The sequence below is a fragment of the Crassostrea angulata genome, chromosome 8 (genome assembly GCF_025612915.1).
Source record: "Crassostrea angulata isolate pt1a10 chromosome 8, ASM2561291v2, whole genome shotgun sequence".
NCBI lineage: Eukaryota > Metazoa > Mollusca > Bivalvia > Ostreida > Ostreidae > Magallana > Magallana angulata.
Window position 1 is genome coordinate 13,361,183 of NC_069118.1, and position 19,071 is coordinate 13,380,253.

Here is a 19,071-nt window from a genome sequence, read left to right on the forward strand (position 1 = left end):
ATTACCTGTTTATCAGTTACACATAATTTCAACTAGCTCGTTTCACATCACGTAAAGGAAAGTCTGCCTATCTATTATTCCCTTTATTACATTTATACAAAAAATTCCAGCATTTCAGATTACGTACAGGGAGGTCTGCCTATGTACTCCCTCTATTACATGTTAAACATAAACTCCACTCATTTCTGATCACGTACAGGAATTAAGGACTACCTATGAACTCCTCCATTACATACCATACAAAAAATTCCTGTATTTCAGATCACGTACAGGGAGGTCTGCCTATGTACTCATTTCACATCACGTAGAGGTATACTAGACCTCTACACGGTGTCTAAAATGTATTATAGTTAAAGTTAACTTATTTCACATCACGTAGAGGTAGGTAAACCTATACACGGTGTCTAACATGTATGGTTGAAGTTGACTTTTTTAATATCGCATAGACACAGGTAAGACTACATACATACATACATACATACATACATACATACATACACACACACATATATATATATATATATATATATATATATATATATATATATATATATATATATATATATATATATATATATATATATATATATATATATATAATATTTATATAGTGTGTGTGTGTATATATACACATACCAAATCTTATTTAAATTAGAACAACACTCATATAGACATCATCAAACATTTTACTTCAAATACATTTCACATCAGGTACAGGTAGGTAAAACTTATATAGACATTGGCATATACCTACACCAAATACTCTCTCATTTCACATCAGGTACAGGTAGGTAAACACTTATACAGACATTGGCATATACCTACATCAAATACTCTCTCATTTCACATCAGGTACAGTTAGGTAAACACTTATACAGACATTGGCATATACCTACATCAAATACTCTCTCATTTCACATCAGGTACAGGTAGGTAAACACTTATACAGACATTGGCATAGAGCTTCATCAAATACTCTCTCATTTCACATCAGGTACAGGTAGGTTAACACTTATACAGACATTGGCATATACCTACATCAAATACTCTCTCATTTCACATCAGGCACAGGTAGGTTAACACTTTTATACACATTGGCATATACCTACATCAAATACTCTCTCATTTCACATCAGGTACAGGTAGGTAAACACTTATACAGACATTGGCATATACCTACATCAAATACTCTCTCATTTCACATCAGGTACAGGTAGGTTAACACTTATACAGACATTGGCATAGAGCTTCATCAAATACTCTCTCATTTCACATCAGGCACAGGTAGGTTAACACTTTTATACACATTGGCATATACCTACATCAAATACTCTCTCATTTCACATCAGGTACAGGTAGGTTAACACTTATACAGACATTGGCATAGAGCTTCATCAAATACTCTCTCATTTCACATCAGGCACAGGTAGGTTAACACTTTTATACACATTGGCATATACCTACATCAAATACTCTCTCATTTCACATCAGGCACAGGTAGGTTAACACTTTTATACACATTGGCATATACCTACATCAAATACTCTCTCATTTCACATCAGGTACAGGTAGGTTAACACTTATACAGACATTGGCATAGAGCTTCATCAAATACTCTCTCATTTCACATCAGGTACAGGTAGGTTAACACTTATACAGACATTGGCATAGAGCTTCATCAAATACTCTCTCATTTCACATCAGGTACAGGTAGGTTAACACTTATACAGACATTGGCATAGAGCTTCATCAAATACTCTCTCATTTCACATCAGGTACAGGTAGGTTAACACTTATACAGACATTGGCATATACCTACATCAAATACTCTCTCATTTCACATCAGGTACAGGTAGGTTAACACTTTTATACACATTGGCATATACCTACATCAAATACTCTTTCATTTCACATCAGGTACAGGTAGGTTAACACTTATACAGACATTGGCATAGAGCTTCATCAAATACTCTCTCATTTCACATCAGGTACAGGTAGGTAAACACTTATACAGACATTGGCATATACCTACATCAAATACTCTCTCATTTCACATCAGGCACAGGTAGGTTAACACTTTTATACACATTGGCATATACCTACATCAAATACTCTCTCATTTCACATCAGGTACAGGTAGGTTAACACTTATACAGACATTGGCATATACCTACATCAAATACTCTCTCATTTCACATCAGGTATAGGTAGGTTAACACTTATAGAGACATTGGCATATACCTACATCAAATACTCTCTCATTTCACATCAGGTACAGGTAGGTAAACACTTATACAGACATTGGCATAGAGCTTCATCAAATACTCTCTCATTTCACATCAGGTACAGGTAGGTTAACACTTATACAGACATTGGCATATACCTACATCAAATACTCTCTCATTTCACATCAGGCACAGGTAGGTTAACACTTTTATACACATTGGCATATACCTACATCAAATACTCTTTCATTTCACATCAGGTACAGGTAGGTTAACACTTATACAGACATTGGCATAGAGCTTCATCAAATACTCTCTCATTTCACATCAGATACAGGTAGGTTAACACTTATACAGACATTGGCATATACCTACATCAAATACTCTCTCATTTCACATCAGGTACAGGTAGGTTAACACTTTTATACACATTGGCATATACCTTCATCAAATACTCTCTCATTTCACATCAGGTACAGGTAGGTTAACACTTATACAGACATTGGCATAGAGCTTCATCAAATACTCTCTCATTTCACATCAGGTACAGGTAGGTTAACACTTATACAGACATTGGCATAGAGCTTCATCAAATACTCTCTCATTTCACATCAGGTACAGGTAGGTAAACACTTATACAGACATTGGCATATACCTACATCAAATACTCTCTCATTTCACATCAGGCACAGGTAGGTTAACACTTTTATACACATTGGCATATACCTACATCAAATACTCTCTCATTTCACATCAGGTACAGGTAGGTTAACACTTATACAGACATTGGCATATACCTACATCAAATACTCTCTCATTTCACATCAGGTATAGGTAGGTTAACACTTATACAGACATTGGCATATACCTACATCAAATACTCTCTCATTTCACATCAGGTACAGGTAGGTAAACACTTATACAGACATTGGCATAGAGCTTCATCAAATACTCTCTCATTTCACATCAGGTACAGGTAGGTTAACACTTTTATACACATTGGCATATACCTACATCAAATACTCTCTCATTTCACATCAGGCACAGGTAGGTTAACACTTTTATACACATTGGCATATACCTACATCAAATACTCTCTCATTTCACATCAGGCACAGGTAGGTTAACACTTTTATACACATTGGCATATACCTACATCAAATACTCTCTCATTTCACATCAGGTACAGGTAGGTTAACACTTTTATACACATTGGCATATACCTACATCAAATACTCTCTCATTTCACATCAGGCACAGGTAGGTTAACACTTTTATACACATTGGCATATACCTACATCAAATACTCTCTCATTTCACATCAGGCACAGGTAGGTTAACACTTATACAGACATTGGCATATACCTACATCAAATACTCTCTCATTTCACATCAGGTACAGGTAGGTAAACACTTATACAGACATTGGCATAGAGCTTCATCAAATACTCTCTCATTTCACATCAGGTACAGGTAGGTTAACACTTATACAGACATTGGCATAGAGCTTCATCAAATACTCTCTCATTTCACATCATGTACAGGTAGGTTAACACTTATACAGACATTGGCATATACCTTCATCAAATACTCTCTCATTTCACATCAGGTACAGGTAGGTTAACACTTATACAGACATTGGCATATACCTACATCAAATACTCTCTCATTTCACATCAGGTACAGGTAGGTTAACACTTTTATACACATTGGCATATACCTACATCAAATACTCTCTCATTTCACATCAGGTACAGGTAGGTTAACACTTTTATACACATTGGCATATACCTACATCAAATACTCTCTCATTTCACATCAGGTACAGGTAGGTTAACACTTATACAGACATTGGCATATACCTACATCAAATACTCTCTCATTTCACATCAGGTACAGGTAGGTTAACACTTATACAGACATTGGCATAGAGCTTCATCAAATACTCTCTCATTTCACATCAGGTACAGGTAGGTTAACACTTATACAGACATTGGCATAGAGCTTCATCAAATACTCTCTCATTTCACATCAGGTACAGGTAGGTTAACACTTATACAGACATTGGCATATACCTACATCAAATACTCTCTCATTTCACATCAGGTACAGGTAGGTTAACACTTTTATACACATTGGCATATACCTTCATCAAATACTCTCTCATTTCACATCAGGTACAGGTAGGTTAACACGTATATAGACATAGTTACCTTCCAACATCAAATACTATTTCATTATACATCATGTACAGATATGTATAGTTTCAATTATGTCATCAATCTTTTATACTGACATATATTAGACACTACTGCCATTACTGCTTCTGTTCTCATTGCACATCTGGGACAGATATTGGTAATTCATCCATGATTAATTCAGCTTGGAATCTATTAACTGTTTCCTGGTTTTGAATAACTTTTATCAAAATCTGTAATAATAAAGAAATTTCTGACAGGTATCACAAAAAGAAGCTATGATTAGAATATTTCATACAATATTTGAACTTGTGTTTTAACTTGCAGTACTTATTATACCTCTGGAATGTAAATGTCAAGTGCATAATTTACATATCTCCCACAGCAGTGTGCAGTTTTCTTTACCTTGCTGGTAAGGAAATCAATCTAGAAAATAGTTAAAGAGATCCGGTCAAAATATCATTCATGAAATACATGTACAATTATATTGTGAAATACATGCCAAAAAATACTCATTGTGGTAATGTTTTGGAGATATTCATGAAATGTTTAAAATTTTATTTGCCTCTTGCATAAACAGTACATTGGGTAATGAGTGACCACAAAACAATTTTACATAAGTATGTTTTACAAAGGTAGACTCCTCTCTTCATTCGTTGTAGCTACAACTTTTATATAAAACCAAAAACAGAATGAATAAAACTTTACCATCTTTTCTGACAAGGCCATGATACTTTTATTTTTTTCTATAAGCCACTGTTTCCTCCGAGAGTGTTTGCCTTTGGTTATCTCCATTCTAAATGATAGCTTTTCCCCACTTTCTATTGACCTGATCAGTTCCTACCATAGAAATGAAATTTTAAAAAGAGCAAAAATTGAATGTTTGAGCACACTGATGAGAACATTGATGAGAACAATTGTACTAAACATTGTAGAATGCCCATGCATGTAGCTTTGAATAGGTTACTGACCTGTATGTCTATTTTCTTTAGGACTTTATGAACATCCTTGTCACTCTGATAAAATGATAGACTGAAATAGATAGATAGATATAAAGATTGACTGCATGCTATCATTACTCCAGCAAAATGATCAATTTATTTCCTATTTGAGGTGTATCCATATCAAAGTACATGAAATAAATTTTAAGGACTAAATAATTACTCTTTAAGCTTGAATGGCATTTGAATATGGCATCCACAGTATGCAGGCTCATCATCTATTTCAATGCAATGCCTATGATAGTTTTGGCCACAGAGAGTGCAAGATATTTTTTCCCCAAAATCTCCCTGGCACACCCCAAATGCAGTGGCTCCACATTTCTCATAAAATCTACGTCCTCTACCAACAAAAAAACTTTCAACCAATGGCAAATATGACATGCTGGAAGCTCCTTTCAGTGTTATCAACAGTAATGGGAAATGATGAGAAAAGACCTGTCTTTCCTCACTGGAATATATTTCTGACCCACTGTTGGTATAGACAATGATATTGTGCTGCGTGATAGAAGCAAGGTTTTTCAAATGCATCTTCCCTGAAAGTCAAAGAAACAATACATACACAAATAAAAAATATATATATCTACACTGTATAAAACAATATAATATACATAAACAGAATTCTACAGTCCAAAATGAATAAATACTTTACTGTTAGTGCATTTTAGTCATGTTAGCTCTTCAGACAGAAAATGCAGTATATAAATTCAGAATATTGTTTACTTAGTACTGGTAACATTGCCAAATTGCCTGTGACATTGTGAAAAGAAAGAAAGAGATAAACAGATAGGTACTAGTGGTATATACGGGTATGTTTTTTTCTACAAAAAACTTTGATTATATTCAAGAAGGTAAAATAAATTTAATTCTTACACATATCTTCAGTATCTTTTGTGGATGTTGAATTTATTGCCTTCCATATTAGATTTTTTTTATCCTTGTGAAAAAAAAAAAGATACATATATATTCATACTACAGAAATCAGAAAAGAAACTTCCCTACATGTAGCCTATGTAGCAAGTAAAATGGTACATATATGTATAATACCGGTATTTGAAATCAATAAACAATACAAAAAAATACCTGCAAAGAATTAAATTCCTAATTAGGTTGAAAGAAAAGTGACAGCTAAGTTTTTTTTCCTAAGTAAACATCATGGACCTTTTAAAATTACTGCAGCTATAAATACTCACCGGACAGTGTCTGATTTCAGAGCAAACAACAGCAAGTTTAAGAAACTGCCTCTTGTAGACATTTCCCCATAGTAAGATACTAATGGAGGCAAATAAACTTTCCGAAGGAGAACATCCTGTATCCAAAGGACACATATCATTTTTCCGAATTGATGCTGGAAGGAGACTTATATATCTGGAAAAAATTAACTTGATGAGGAACAAAAATAAACATTATGAATGGCTATAGGAATATGTTATCACAATGAATTCACTATTTTAAATTGCAATGCATGTATCACATACCCATCACCAAAGTCACCCAAACATTTGTATCCATGAAATTTGGTTTGGACATTATTAGGTAATGCTGGAATTTTAGCACCCACTTCCTCTGCTGCCCTTGTGATGCTATTCCAGCCACAATGTTGCATTGCGTCCATCAAATCTTCACAGTCTTTCTCAGAGAAATCCTAAATTGTTTGGAAGCAGAGTTAATTACTAAATGTATGTGAATTTAAATGACAGACAGTAATGTTATTCTATTGATTATTGATCCTTAGTTTGAAATCCATATCTATTTTTACGACTAAAAAATTATTTTAAATAAAGAAGACAATAAAATAAATGGTTTGTGGAAAGAAATATTCCTAAGAAAAAGATTGTGAAATTTGCAGATTTAAAGTTTAGGTATTAATTTTGTTTTGATAAAATATTTAATTCCTGATGTTCTTTAATCCACAGAAAAATTCCAGTACTTCACTTACTGATTTAAACACAGCGTCCTTGAAAATTTGGAGTATATCAAATGTTTTTCTGCAATATATAAATTTATCAAGTACAGAAAAAATGAAATAAACAAATGAATAATTAACCTGTTCATTGCATAGCAAAAGATTGCTTGTATAAGCTCAACTTTGTTCATTAATTCTTTCAATTTACAGAGCAGGAAGCTCTGAGGACTTAAACCAAAGGATAGTACAACACTATGAAGGATTCATGAAAAGTACAAAACAAAAACTGATAGATAAAGCTTTGTTGCCCAAAAGGATAATCAGGGATCAACAAAATAGTTAGTCTAGTATTCAGTAAAGAAATCATGCAGTTACATGTGGATCTTTTCAATTGGTCCTGAATTTCACCTATCCAGTAAAAATATCCTCCTACTCAATACAACTTTTCACTCTGCCTCCTAGATGCGCAGGAGGAGATATAATGCATTTTTACTATATAACTCTAACACCAGAACCCCATTCCTCAGGGCTTCAAGTTCAGTAGAGGGCTCAATGCTTATAATATCCAGGTCAACAGTTTGATTGACTTCTTGCTATTCAGGTGGAAAGACAGTACCGGTATTTGAAGATTACATTAATTTTGATGGTTTGGGACTCTCAGTCCCACCCCCAGGGGTGCAGGAAAATAAAATTCACAACTTTTGTTTCCCTTTATCCATAAATGCTATGTGTCAAAATTGGTTGAAATTGGTTGAGAAAAAAAGCAGAAAATGTCTGAGTGTTAACACATGTCCCAAAAAAAACCCAGACAGCAATATGTCAAGTACTGGTAAGTGGTTTGGGTAACTTAAATATCTATACATATACATTGTATAAATACCTGTTTTCTTGAATATCTGTGCTATGCATCTGGTTTACATTTTTTGCTTGAGGAACCTTCATGGTAACACTATCTTCTGACACCTGTATCAGAATAAATAGTTAAAAATAGTAAAGATGAAAATTGTTGGAACTGCATATATTTAAAACAAATTTCATTCAAAGACATTCAGTTGGTCAGTATTAAATATTCTCTCTGAATTCTAGTTTTAACACCTTATTAAACTCTAAGCAAGAAGAAGGGTGACATAGCTAAATGCCAAATCATTGCAGTCTTTATAAGACAAAAGACCAAGATTCACAAACATGTTCATGTTTTATGCATGAAACTAACTGTCTCTCTCACACAGGCAAGACATTGCCTGCAGGTAAAATGCTCGAAACCATCCCCTTGAAGAGATTCTCCAACACAATGTGGCAACTTGTGAAATTTCCTGTCACACTGTCTACAAGTTATCTGTAAAAAAAAAAGAAAAAAAGAAAAAGGAAACACAATTCAAAATGTAAACCACTTCTCTGACAAGACTGTAGATCAACTGGTTTGTACTTATAAGATTAAAGGAACGGAAAAGTAGCACTTGGAAAAACTTTGCAACAGCAATAAATAGAAGAATGATTATTGGTTTAGTCTCTTGATACACGACGGACACCTTTCCAATGCATAAGCTCTTCTGGTTTCTGATTAGCAGAGCTATAAAAAGGTCACAATTCAAATGTGGGTTTTTGCAATTTCGTATTTCTTTGCCTAATGTAAAAACTCAATGATCTAAAAAGGAGAATACCTTATTTTGCCTTTGTTTCATTTGAAATCCACATGCTGGACATTTGTCTTTGATGTATACTGCAAATTGAACAAAAAAAAACCCATACATTACACTTTATTGAATTGAAAATTCTTTGCATGGAAAATTTAGAGCTTCCATCTTGTAGCATATTTATACTGTGAAATATATTTTGAGAATCAATAGCAGCTGTTTATATATAAAATCAAACAGACATTCATGAGTACATATTAGGCACATTATAAAGTGTTAAGCTTTTTTCTGTCAATTCTTATATTAAGTTGCACAAAGGTTAAATTTATTTAAATTTCTGGGTTGATTTGCATACCTTGGTACATCAACAGCTTATTAGCAAGCCTCACCCTGGTATTCCTCAGTTCTTCACTAGTAATGTTTGAAATACTCTCTTTTGTAAAATATCTTTCACAAAACTAAGAATAAGAAATATAATGTCTCTTTCTTTACAGGGTATAAAACCATACATTGTAATTGTAAGAGAGCATCTTATTTTGGCACTATTAGAATATGATCTTAGCAATAGTTAAAAAGAAATACTTTTAATGGTTTAATTAAAAATATGGTCTAAGAAAATAATAAAGAGTTATAAATTACTGTAAATATGCTAATAAATATGTGTTAAGTTCTATAATAAAATCATTAGACTTTCTTGACTTTAAACACAAACCAATACAATACACAAATTTATATTGCATGTGTGCATTTTGAATCAGATTAATATTAAAAGAGATTTATTCATAATTATTTTATGTTTCCTACCAGAATTATATATACACCACAATTATGCCCATCCAGCTGTTTTGTGTGAGGAACAGTTTTAAGAGTCCATTTCTCCCCTGACTTGCCTACCTCCAGCCCAAGACTTATTCTTCTGTTGAAGAAATGGCTGAAATTAAAAGACCTTAGACTTTAAACAAATAAAAACGTGAATGAAACATTTATAAATATGTGTTAACCTCCCAATTTTTGCAATGTGGTAAAAAAGGTAAAAGTAGCATAACTATTTAACTGAAGTAGGAGCATTTGTGTTGCACTGCAGTAAAGACTTTTTTGTTCAATTAAGTGATGCTTCTATTAGTCTATTAATAAACATTTACAGAGAACTTGCACCTTACATTATATACACCTTATGTATTCTTTAACAAAAGATTCATTAAGTTATAAACCTTCCTTTCATTTTAGTGAAGTTCAATGCTATTTTCAATTCCTAATAGAACAAACCTCCAATTTTCTTGTATGTGCATCTTCTGTGGAAGGGTCTCACCAAGAGGATTATAGAAGAATATAGTTCTTGTCATTGGCTCTATTACCTATTTATGGGTATGTAAAACACATTTAAATATGATTGAAAAATAAAACATTTAAATACATGTGATCTAGCTTTCACCTCACCATCTATCAATACAGTCTCATACTGAAATTAAATGTTACTCTACATTTAGTAAAGATTAATTACCACAAGGTCCCAATGTCCCATCTCTTGGAAATAAGCCCCAATTATTACTTGATAGCCATGTAACTGAACCTAAAGACAAAAAAATATTCTTAGGATACAGTAAGTGCATGCATGCAAGCTCACCAAAAACATGTTTCAAATGAAAGCATTTCAAGACAATTTTGTTTTACATGGGCATATCCATGCATCATCAGTATTCAAAATTTAATGCTATCTTTTAGACAAATTTTTTTTTACAGCTAATATTTAATTTTATGCAGGTATGAATATACACAACAGGAAAATAAAAAAATTAAATTTGATTAAAAGAATCCAAGTCATTTCATTTGCTAGCTACACTGTATATTACCATATTTATTTCATAAAGAAAACAAGAAAAAATTAATATTAGGAATCATTCATTGATAAATTGGAAACATACAAGAAAATGTGCAAAAAGAGATTTGCTACATACATCTCTTAAATGCATCTTTTGAAGACAATGTCCATCCAATATAGATGTCATTGTTGAAGTGACCATTTTATAGACTTTGTTTCCCTTGTCTGTTTCTGCCTCGGCAATGGCCCCCAAACATGCGTCAATGACCTTAAATAAATAAGTCATTGATACCTCAACAGAAATTGATATTTCTCAATTATATCTTTTTATTATCTTCAATCAATACTTGAATCAGCATCAATTTGATAACAACAAGTACTACTAAGTGTAATGAGAACCTTAAAATATTATATCAATCAGTTATTTTGTTTTTAAGATCTGCTATATTTTCCTTAGTATATTTTATAAATTTTTACTTGGTCAGTCAACCAGTTATTCCCCTTCAATGAGATGATGTCCTCATCAGTTAGGTTAGTATCACCACACCTTGCCATGACATAACCTGTTCTTTCAGCCTGATCCCAGATTTTGTTCACTTCTTTTTGAACTGAAAAAATAATGTTTCTTTTTCACTGAATAATTTGGCATTTAATGTTTAACCTTTCAGCTCTCTTCAGTTTAACAAGATTAAAAAGGATAATATAAGCTGAGCATACGCTGTATTTCATCTTTTGCCGTTGTAGTTAAATCTTGATATTCTTCAGACATATGGACATCAGTTTCAGATGGGGTACAGACATCTTTTAGCGATATGTTTGTTGTCTTTGCTGTAAATTAACAAATATGTTTAATATTGCTCTTAAACTTATTACATGCATAGAAATTTTATAAGGTGCAACATTGTAACATATTAAATACCAATACATGTACATGTACGAGCTATTACATCACACATGTAATAAGTTTTACTATAAACCCTGATGAATGCTGAATCACATTGGAAACAGTTACTAGCATATCACCAAAAGGAAACAGTTATAACACCTATTTGATCATTTTCACCTATTTTGTTATGCATTGTACCTCGGGTTTGAGATTACATGAAGTCAGTTGCTAGGCAAACGTAAACAACAGAGGATATAATTCTTGACATCATGAATGCATTTTTAGATTATTTGTCCAAACTCAAAGGTTTTACACATTTTTTTATTTTAAATATACAACATGGCTTCTCAGGTGACTATACCAGGATGTTTGCCCTCAGTGAGAGGGATCTAAACCCTTGTCATTGGGTGACATAACACTTCAGGACTTTCCTGTCACCTTGGGGCAAACATTCTGGCATGTCACCCTCTAAACCATTATATGTGATATTTGTATAATGCATAATTATGTGCCACTGCTACATGAATATCAGAAATGTACATTTTATTTATTAGAAAAAAATACCTTTCTGCTTCCTTGATTTTATTTTTTTGGGCCTTGGCAAATTTGAAACTTTTCTTCTCTCTGAAAAATAATCAATACAAGCAATGATTTGTTGGCTATTATAATACAAAATAATATAGCTTTATGATACTTTCTACTGAATGATTATTATAAAAAATACTAGTAATTGATTTTTAAATAACATATATAGTTAATATTTAAGCAGATGATACATGCATTTAACAGTACGTGTACTAACTAGAACTTATTTAATTTTAACACTGTCTAAAATAAAAGTCATACTATGTGAGACATCATCCATGTTTCTGATCCTTTTTCGTTTTGGTGTCATTATTACAGGAAGGTCATCATCCTTTGGCTCAATTTCCTTTAATACATTAGCAACTTGTTTCAGTTGTTGAACAATGTTGCTGATATTGAGTCCACAAACATTCATTATGCTGCCTTGAATTTGTTTAACCAGCTCTCTGCACTGAAGCCAGTCTTTGGTGTTTGATGGGGCATCTGTTAACCGGCTTTCTCTTTCTTCTGCATCTGTGCAACTGTTGGGTCTTTCATCTGGAGATACATGTACTGGAATTTCTGGAGATGTTTCTACTGGACATGATTGTTTAATTTTTGACTCAAAATTCGGAATGGACTCCAAAATTTCAAAGTCAAGATTAAAGTGGGGGGCATCCCGGTACTCAGCTGGTAAAAAGTCCCAGTCCCAGCTCGGATAATTGTGAAATACTGCAAGCATGTGCTTGCATGGCAGGTGATATTTCTGCCAGTCATAACAAGTGCAGGATGGACATGGTGTTTCTAGATTAATATCATACACACTTCCAGAATCCACACTCTTCACCTGAAAGTTTCCAGATGACCTCTCTCTTATGTTTTCCCCTGGTATCACCAGTACTTGAGGAGGCATTCTTTTCACACAGTGTCCTACAAGCATTCTTGGTCTATTTTTCAAAAAACTTGGAATGCTGGTGATGTAGGCTTTACAAGAATCCAAGCTTCTTGCATTGTACTGAATATACCTGCAAATAATAATTAATGATTTTATTATACATGTAATAAACTATTTTCTAGTGCAAAAAATTATCTTACGTACTGATAATAATCTGGTACAAACCGTGTGTAACTTTCAGGAAAGACTTGCGAAAAAAGGACATTGACAAGGTTTGACAATGACTTGTCACTTGTGTGAGAAAGGTATTCTTGTTTTAATTTTAGGTGTTGTCGTTCAAGTCCATTTGTTGTTGACACTCTGACATTGAACAAACTTCTCCTAAACAAGCTTACCCATCTCTAAAAAACATAATTATATCCTAAATACATGATTTTAATGACAAATTAAATTTCAAACATGCAATTTCATTATTCTTTTCAAAATGTTATACATTGTAAAAAAAAATTATACGTTGTTACCTCATAATTAGCTAGCCAAATGCGCTCAAACCATTGTTGCAGCTTCAATTTGTTTTTCCAAATCTTGCTGGAATGTAAATTGTCCAAGTTCTGCTCAAATTGGTTTTCTGTTGTGGATTTAGCTATTTCTCGGAACCTACATGTACAAGTAAATGTTCTAAAATTGAGAAGCAGTTACTAGTATATATCACATGTATATATGATGACATCAGTGATTAGATAAATTTTGCATATAATTCCATATCTTTCATGTCAGATTAATAAATAACAGGATATTTGTGGATCTTTATAAGCATACCGTCAACACAGAATTCCTTATATTATTGCTGCGTCAGATAATTGTCAGAAAAGTATATATTAAAATAAAATAATTTTTCAAATCACATATTTAACTATGACGCATTTACATCGAAAGTATCTCATCTTTGTACTCTGCACAACCATTGACGTGTGACTTGAGCCACCTGTCCCAGGCTTGTTCTCTATGGAAGTCACATAAATAAACGTGGCAATCTGCAAATTCAAATAATTATGATGAGATAAAATCAAAGACTTCCACATGAATATCTGCAATTACCAATGTCTACCCCATTCTGTTTATTTAAAAGATCTGCTAAGATGGTTATTATTATTCTATAAGGACCTAAAATGTAAATATATTGCCTTTTTGGTCCAAAATATTCAAATAAAGTCTTAATATTTCAAAAACAAAGAAACATGTTATACACTGTTTATACTCGATCTGATTTCTTTTCCTTTTTAGATTAATAAATATAATCATTATTACTGAAGATAATATGGTGTTTTACACTAGCAATAGATGGTTTTCTATTTTTTTTTTCCACATTTTAATAAGCACTAACCATTATCACTACATCTAGGGATGGATTAAGTAATTAAGGCATAAGAATATTAACTGTATTTTTAAATTAACTGATACATATATTTATTTACATTGCATTGAAAAGATATATCTAATTTTGTCTGCTTTTATCCAATATTTATTAATATTTTTTTATGTTAAATGCTACATCTATGAGAACATCTACCATGAACCATATTTAATTATAACACCAAATAATTTTTTTCTTGTATTTACTCCATCACCAAACTTACCAGTAAATTTAAATATATAAAACAAAAGGTGTATATGTGAGAGGAAAGTTATGAAGTCTGCTGACAACAGTGAAAAATGAGTTCTGCATGGATGAGACGTATATGTAAATACAAAATTATAAATACATCTGCAGGTTAAAGATGTCATAGAAAGCATATTAATCTTGATGATATTACTAACAGAATGATCTAGAATTGATGATTTTTTATCATCAATGCTGAAACACTCTGAGATGAGGTGAGATTTTGTGAAACGAAAATATATATATACAGTCTCAAGATGTTGGATGAGAGCACACACAACGAAAAGCCCACACACTCTGACAACAATTTAAACAACTTACCAATACTCTGCTGTAATAAACAATTTGTTAAGAAAAAATGAAATATTGAACACAGTGAGTTATTCTTGACCCCTTACTTTCATTGACATTTATTTAATATTGAATAAAAATATTTGTAATTCAAAATGTATACATGTATATATAAAAATGAAGTCATTTTTAAACTCTTAATTGTTCACCAGTAAGGAAAACTAACTTGCCATACAACAGCAAAATATCAAAGAAATAAAAACACCATCTTTTTACCTTCAAAAGTTTCCTCTATAGCACTAATTTCAGATGTATCGAAATCAGTCATAAAATATTTGGGATGCCAATTTACATTCCAGTCCTTAAAATACTGCAGACCTCTCATTATTGAATTCTTTGTTTCATTTGCAGTAATGAAGCAGCCAACAATGGTGTAACCAACATTGGTGTTAACACACACAAAGAATGCTGGCAGGTCATATTTTGTTGTTTTATAGGTTGCATCCAACAAACAGATTTCTTGACCATACATATTGAGTAATCTTTTTTGCCATTCTGTTTGGCCAACAAATAGGAAATCTTCAGTTCTGTAATAAACAGTAGTTTATAATGAATTCATAAATAAAAAGATTAATCTCTAAAACGGCGATGATAGGAATTTAATAATGGTTGTTATGCTGTACATTCCTGCAATTACTATTCCCACATGATAATCATGTCTGATTACCTGCATGCACAATTAAATATAAAAAAAAAAATTAAGAACTTCTTTGTAAGATGAGTAAGTTGCAGGGATTTAAAATGTTACAGTTTTAAATGAGTACGAAAATGTAGAAAAATGTCCGAGTAAATATACCTTCCTTTGCAATTACATTCTAGATCTTTTGCAGATTAAAACAATAGTTTACTAAAGATATCAAATTACTAATGACTGAATAAAGAACCCACGGCATGCACATACTCAGAGATATCAAGGTAGAAACTGTCTTTGTCATTCACAGACTTATATTCTTCTAACAACAACTCAAGATTTTCTTTATCATCCTTTGAAAATCTACAATAGAATTTAATCAAAATGATTAAAAACGTACACACATCATATTTCCCATTTTTCTTGCATGTCTTCTAAATATGCAAATCAATTAAGTATACATTTCATTGAATACATGTAAATTAAATTGATTTTTTATATAAATTTGGGGAATTATATACGATTCTGAATATACATGACCTAACCTTGTTTGATTTTTATAGGAATCCATCACATTTCTAATGTCTTTATCTAATGGATAGAAGCGTCTATTCTGGGTAGATGTATTTCCAAGATCTTTTTTACTGAAGCTCTTAATGTGACGCTTCATTTCAGCTACTTTGGTGACACCCTCATCCATTAGACATTGAATTTTCTTTTTAATTACTTTGTCAATAGGCTGACAAATCCCTGCAAGCTTAAGAATAAAAAAAACAAACATTGTATTAAGAAATAATGAAGCCAATATACCTAGAGGTCAAATTTTCAAAGCATATCACATTAACAAATTTATCATTTGTATTTTTTTAAAATACTTGTCCAGTAACATGGTTCCTATGATCATCCAGAGAGGGAAAAAGAATATGGATCTCCTCTTCCCATGTCACTGGATCTTTTTTATTCTCAAGATCAGTTTTCAGTCTTCGCGACTGGTCTTTTCTTTTCCAGATGGAGTCTGGGCCATTGATCTGAATAAGAAAAATCATCCAAGTTACTTAACATCTGCTCAAAATATCTGAGAGAATTTTCTAATATAAAACATTAAATTTGGTGACTCATATACTAAGTACATGACAAAACAGAATTTGTAACTTACCTTATATTCTGGAAAAACACATATTCTTTTTAAGTGAATTCTTGCAGGACAATCCTGCTTCTTTGTGTTTTGAACCAACGTCCTGCCTTTTTGTATGTAGGAATGGTCTTTTTTTCCTTCCACGGTCTAGGAATAAAAGCAATCTCCCAAGTGATACATTTTCTTATGAACCACTATATGAAGACGTGCATTTATCACATGTTTATCTCAATATGCGGTGGATATCACTCATGGGATAAATTTTTGATATTACACTGTGTGTTCTTACGCCACGTGACGTCATAATTAAACATTATGTAGGTTTAGGTGATGATTGACGTAGAATGAAAATGTAACAAAATAATTCAGTTGAAAAGTGTGAAGTTATAAATGTGAAGCATTTCATGCTGTTTAATTTTTTTCATAAATTGATAAAAATATGTTAGAAAATGAAATGCTTGTTTGTTAATCTTCAAGGAACTTTTTTCCATGCGTAAAGTTGTTGACGTCTTGTAGTAAATGTGTTGTGTGGCTCACAATTAAAATGTTTACAGAAAAGATTAAGGTTTAACAAAAGACGTGGTAAAACATGTGATAAAAAGAATCTCTCATGATTTGCGATGGTATATGATTTTTAACCAACTCGTTGTGTGTTTTCTATCCCCTTGCCAAGGCTCGGGGATAGAAAACTCACAACTTGTTGGATAAAAATTATATACCATCGCAAATCATGAGAGATGCTATATATATACAATAACTGATAATCAAACTTCTGAACTAATGGCATTGGAAATGCTCAGAAATAAAACTGTATGTATGCATGTGTATCGAACTGAAAATTTTGTTTCCATTCTATCAATGGAAAGTCTTTATTAATTAAATGCATAAACATTAAGAGGTCTGAATATCTAAACATCAGCTGACTTGTAGTTCTTTACCTACTGTCATAATATAGAATGAACTTTCAATTCAAAACCCTATTTGCCACCGTAGACTGACCAAACATGCCTTGCTGTGGTCTAGATTCATTTCATATACATTAGTTTTCAAAACATATCGCAATACAGTTAAAATCCATGTAAATATATTGCAAATTTTATATTGCAATACAAAATTCCCAGCCGATACCCTGCCCTATACTGTGTGTGTAACAAAATTTTAAGATACCTTTTCCAACTGATACTTTAGCTTTTTCGTCACATTTCTGTCAGGTCCAAACTGGCACTCTCTTACATCCCAACCTAATATTATGAATGGGGTTCCATTATACTGAATTTTTGGTCCTTCCCCACGACTCACATCCTCCCACTTCACTCTGTGTTTACCTAAGTCTGCTAGTAAAATAATATGCAATAAATGGTATTTTCTCAATGTATAAATTTCAAACTTGAAAACTGAATAACTTGTTTGTATATTAAATATATCACTCTGAATATCACACAGACATGAAAACATTTTCTATATATTAAACATAGTTAACATAACAAGGCACTTGCCACTGAAGACCTCTCTGAATCCCTTATTACGACGGAAAACAGTGAAACTAGTTACTGTTTCAACTTCGAATTCATTTATCCGTTTTTCGGCGTCTTCCAGGGATGCAACAACAACGTGAAGCGGAGCTTCTGCCATACCACTACTGTAATTTTACACTACATGTGTGCATGGTGTGCATGATAACGACTTTCGAAATAAAGGTCACAAAAATCAATTAAATATTGGTGCAACATCATATATGACGATTCAATTGTTACTTTCTGGGTTGCCTTTTTAATCATGACTAAAGTCAAGCTAGCACGCACTAACTTCAACGCACTAACTCCGTTCTAAATATGCTTATCGACTAGTTTTTCGATCCCGACGGGAAAATATCCCTCGGTAAATAGGCGCAAGGCGCCTAAACTAGGACTTGTGACAATTAGGTGACCCCGGATTCCTGAGGGTGGGGGTCCTGCCCGGGGGTGACCGGTCTCAGAACCTTCAATAATTATGCCGTTCTTGGCCCCACGGCGCCCTGAATAATCGTTATAATAACTATATTATCATATTATATAGGGACATAAACAAGGCGCAGGGCGCCTAAACTAGGACTTGTGACAATTAGGTGACCCCGGATTCCTGAGGGTGGGGGTCCTGCCCGGGGGTGACCGGTCTCAGAACCTTCAATAA

General features: G+C 32.7%; 1 protein-coding gene across 1 annotated transcript; it reads right to left on the bottom strand.

Moving 5' to 3' along the window:
* Window positions 1-4,087: 4,087 nt before the first annotated feature.
* On the bottom strand, window positions 4,088-18,669 carry LOC128159316 (uncharacterized). The gene is made up of 28 exons (XM_052822372.1): window positions 18,402-18,669; window positions 18,070-18,236; window positions 16,924-17,049; window positions 16,643-16,795; window positions 16,313-16,524; window positions 16,038-16,130; window positions 15,340-15,663; window positions 12,513-13,255; window positions 12,231-12,290; window positions 11,498-11,608; window positions 11,258-11,388; window positions 10,917-11,048; window positions 10,463-10,531; window positions 10,228-10,316; window positions 9,766-9,892; window positions 9,317-9,419; window positions 8,989-9,047; window positions 8,541-8,663; window positions 8,208-8,290; window positions 7,361-7,409; window positions 6,900-7,066; window positions 6,615-6,789; window positions 6,295-6,358; window positions 5,588-5,957; window positions 5,395-5,455; window positions 5,132-5,263; window positions 4,763-4,849; window positions 4,088-4,656 (listed from the first exon to the last, which is right to left on the bottom strand). The coding sequence occupies exons 1-28, from the start codon at window positions 18,532-18,534 to the stop codon at window positions 4,558-4,560; spliced, it is 4,242 nt and encodes a 1,413-aa protein (XP_052678332.1). The 5' UTR covers window positions 18,535-18,669; the 3' UTR covers window positions 4,088-4,557.
* Window positions 18,670-19,071: the final 402 nt, after the last annotated feature.

What these genes read in the sequence shown, in the direction of transcription:
- LOC128159316 (XM_052822372.1), bottom strand. Translation starts at nt 18,534, where the DNA reads ATGGCAGAAGCTCCGCTTCACGTTGTTGTTGCATCCCTGGAAGACGCC. An exon ending in CTGAAATCAGACACTGTCCG is followed by an intron (nt 6,359 to 6,614) that starts GTGAGTATTTAT and finishes TTTTTTCACAAG; the next exon opens with GATAAAAAAAATCTAATATG. An exon ending in TGGCCTTGTCAGAAAAGATG is followed by an intron (nt 4,850 to 5,131) that starts GTAAAGTTTTAT and finishes ACTATTTTCTAG; the next exon opens with ATTGATTTCCTTACCAGCAA.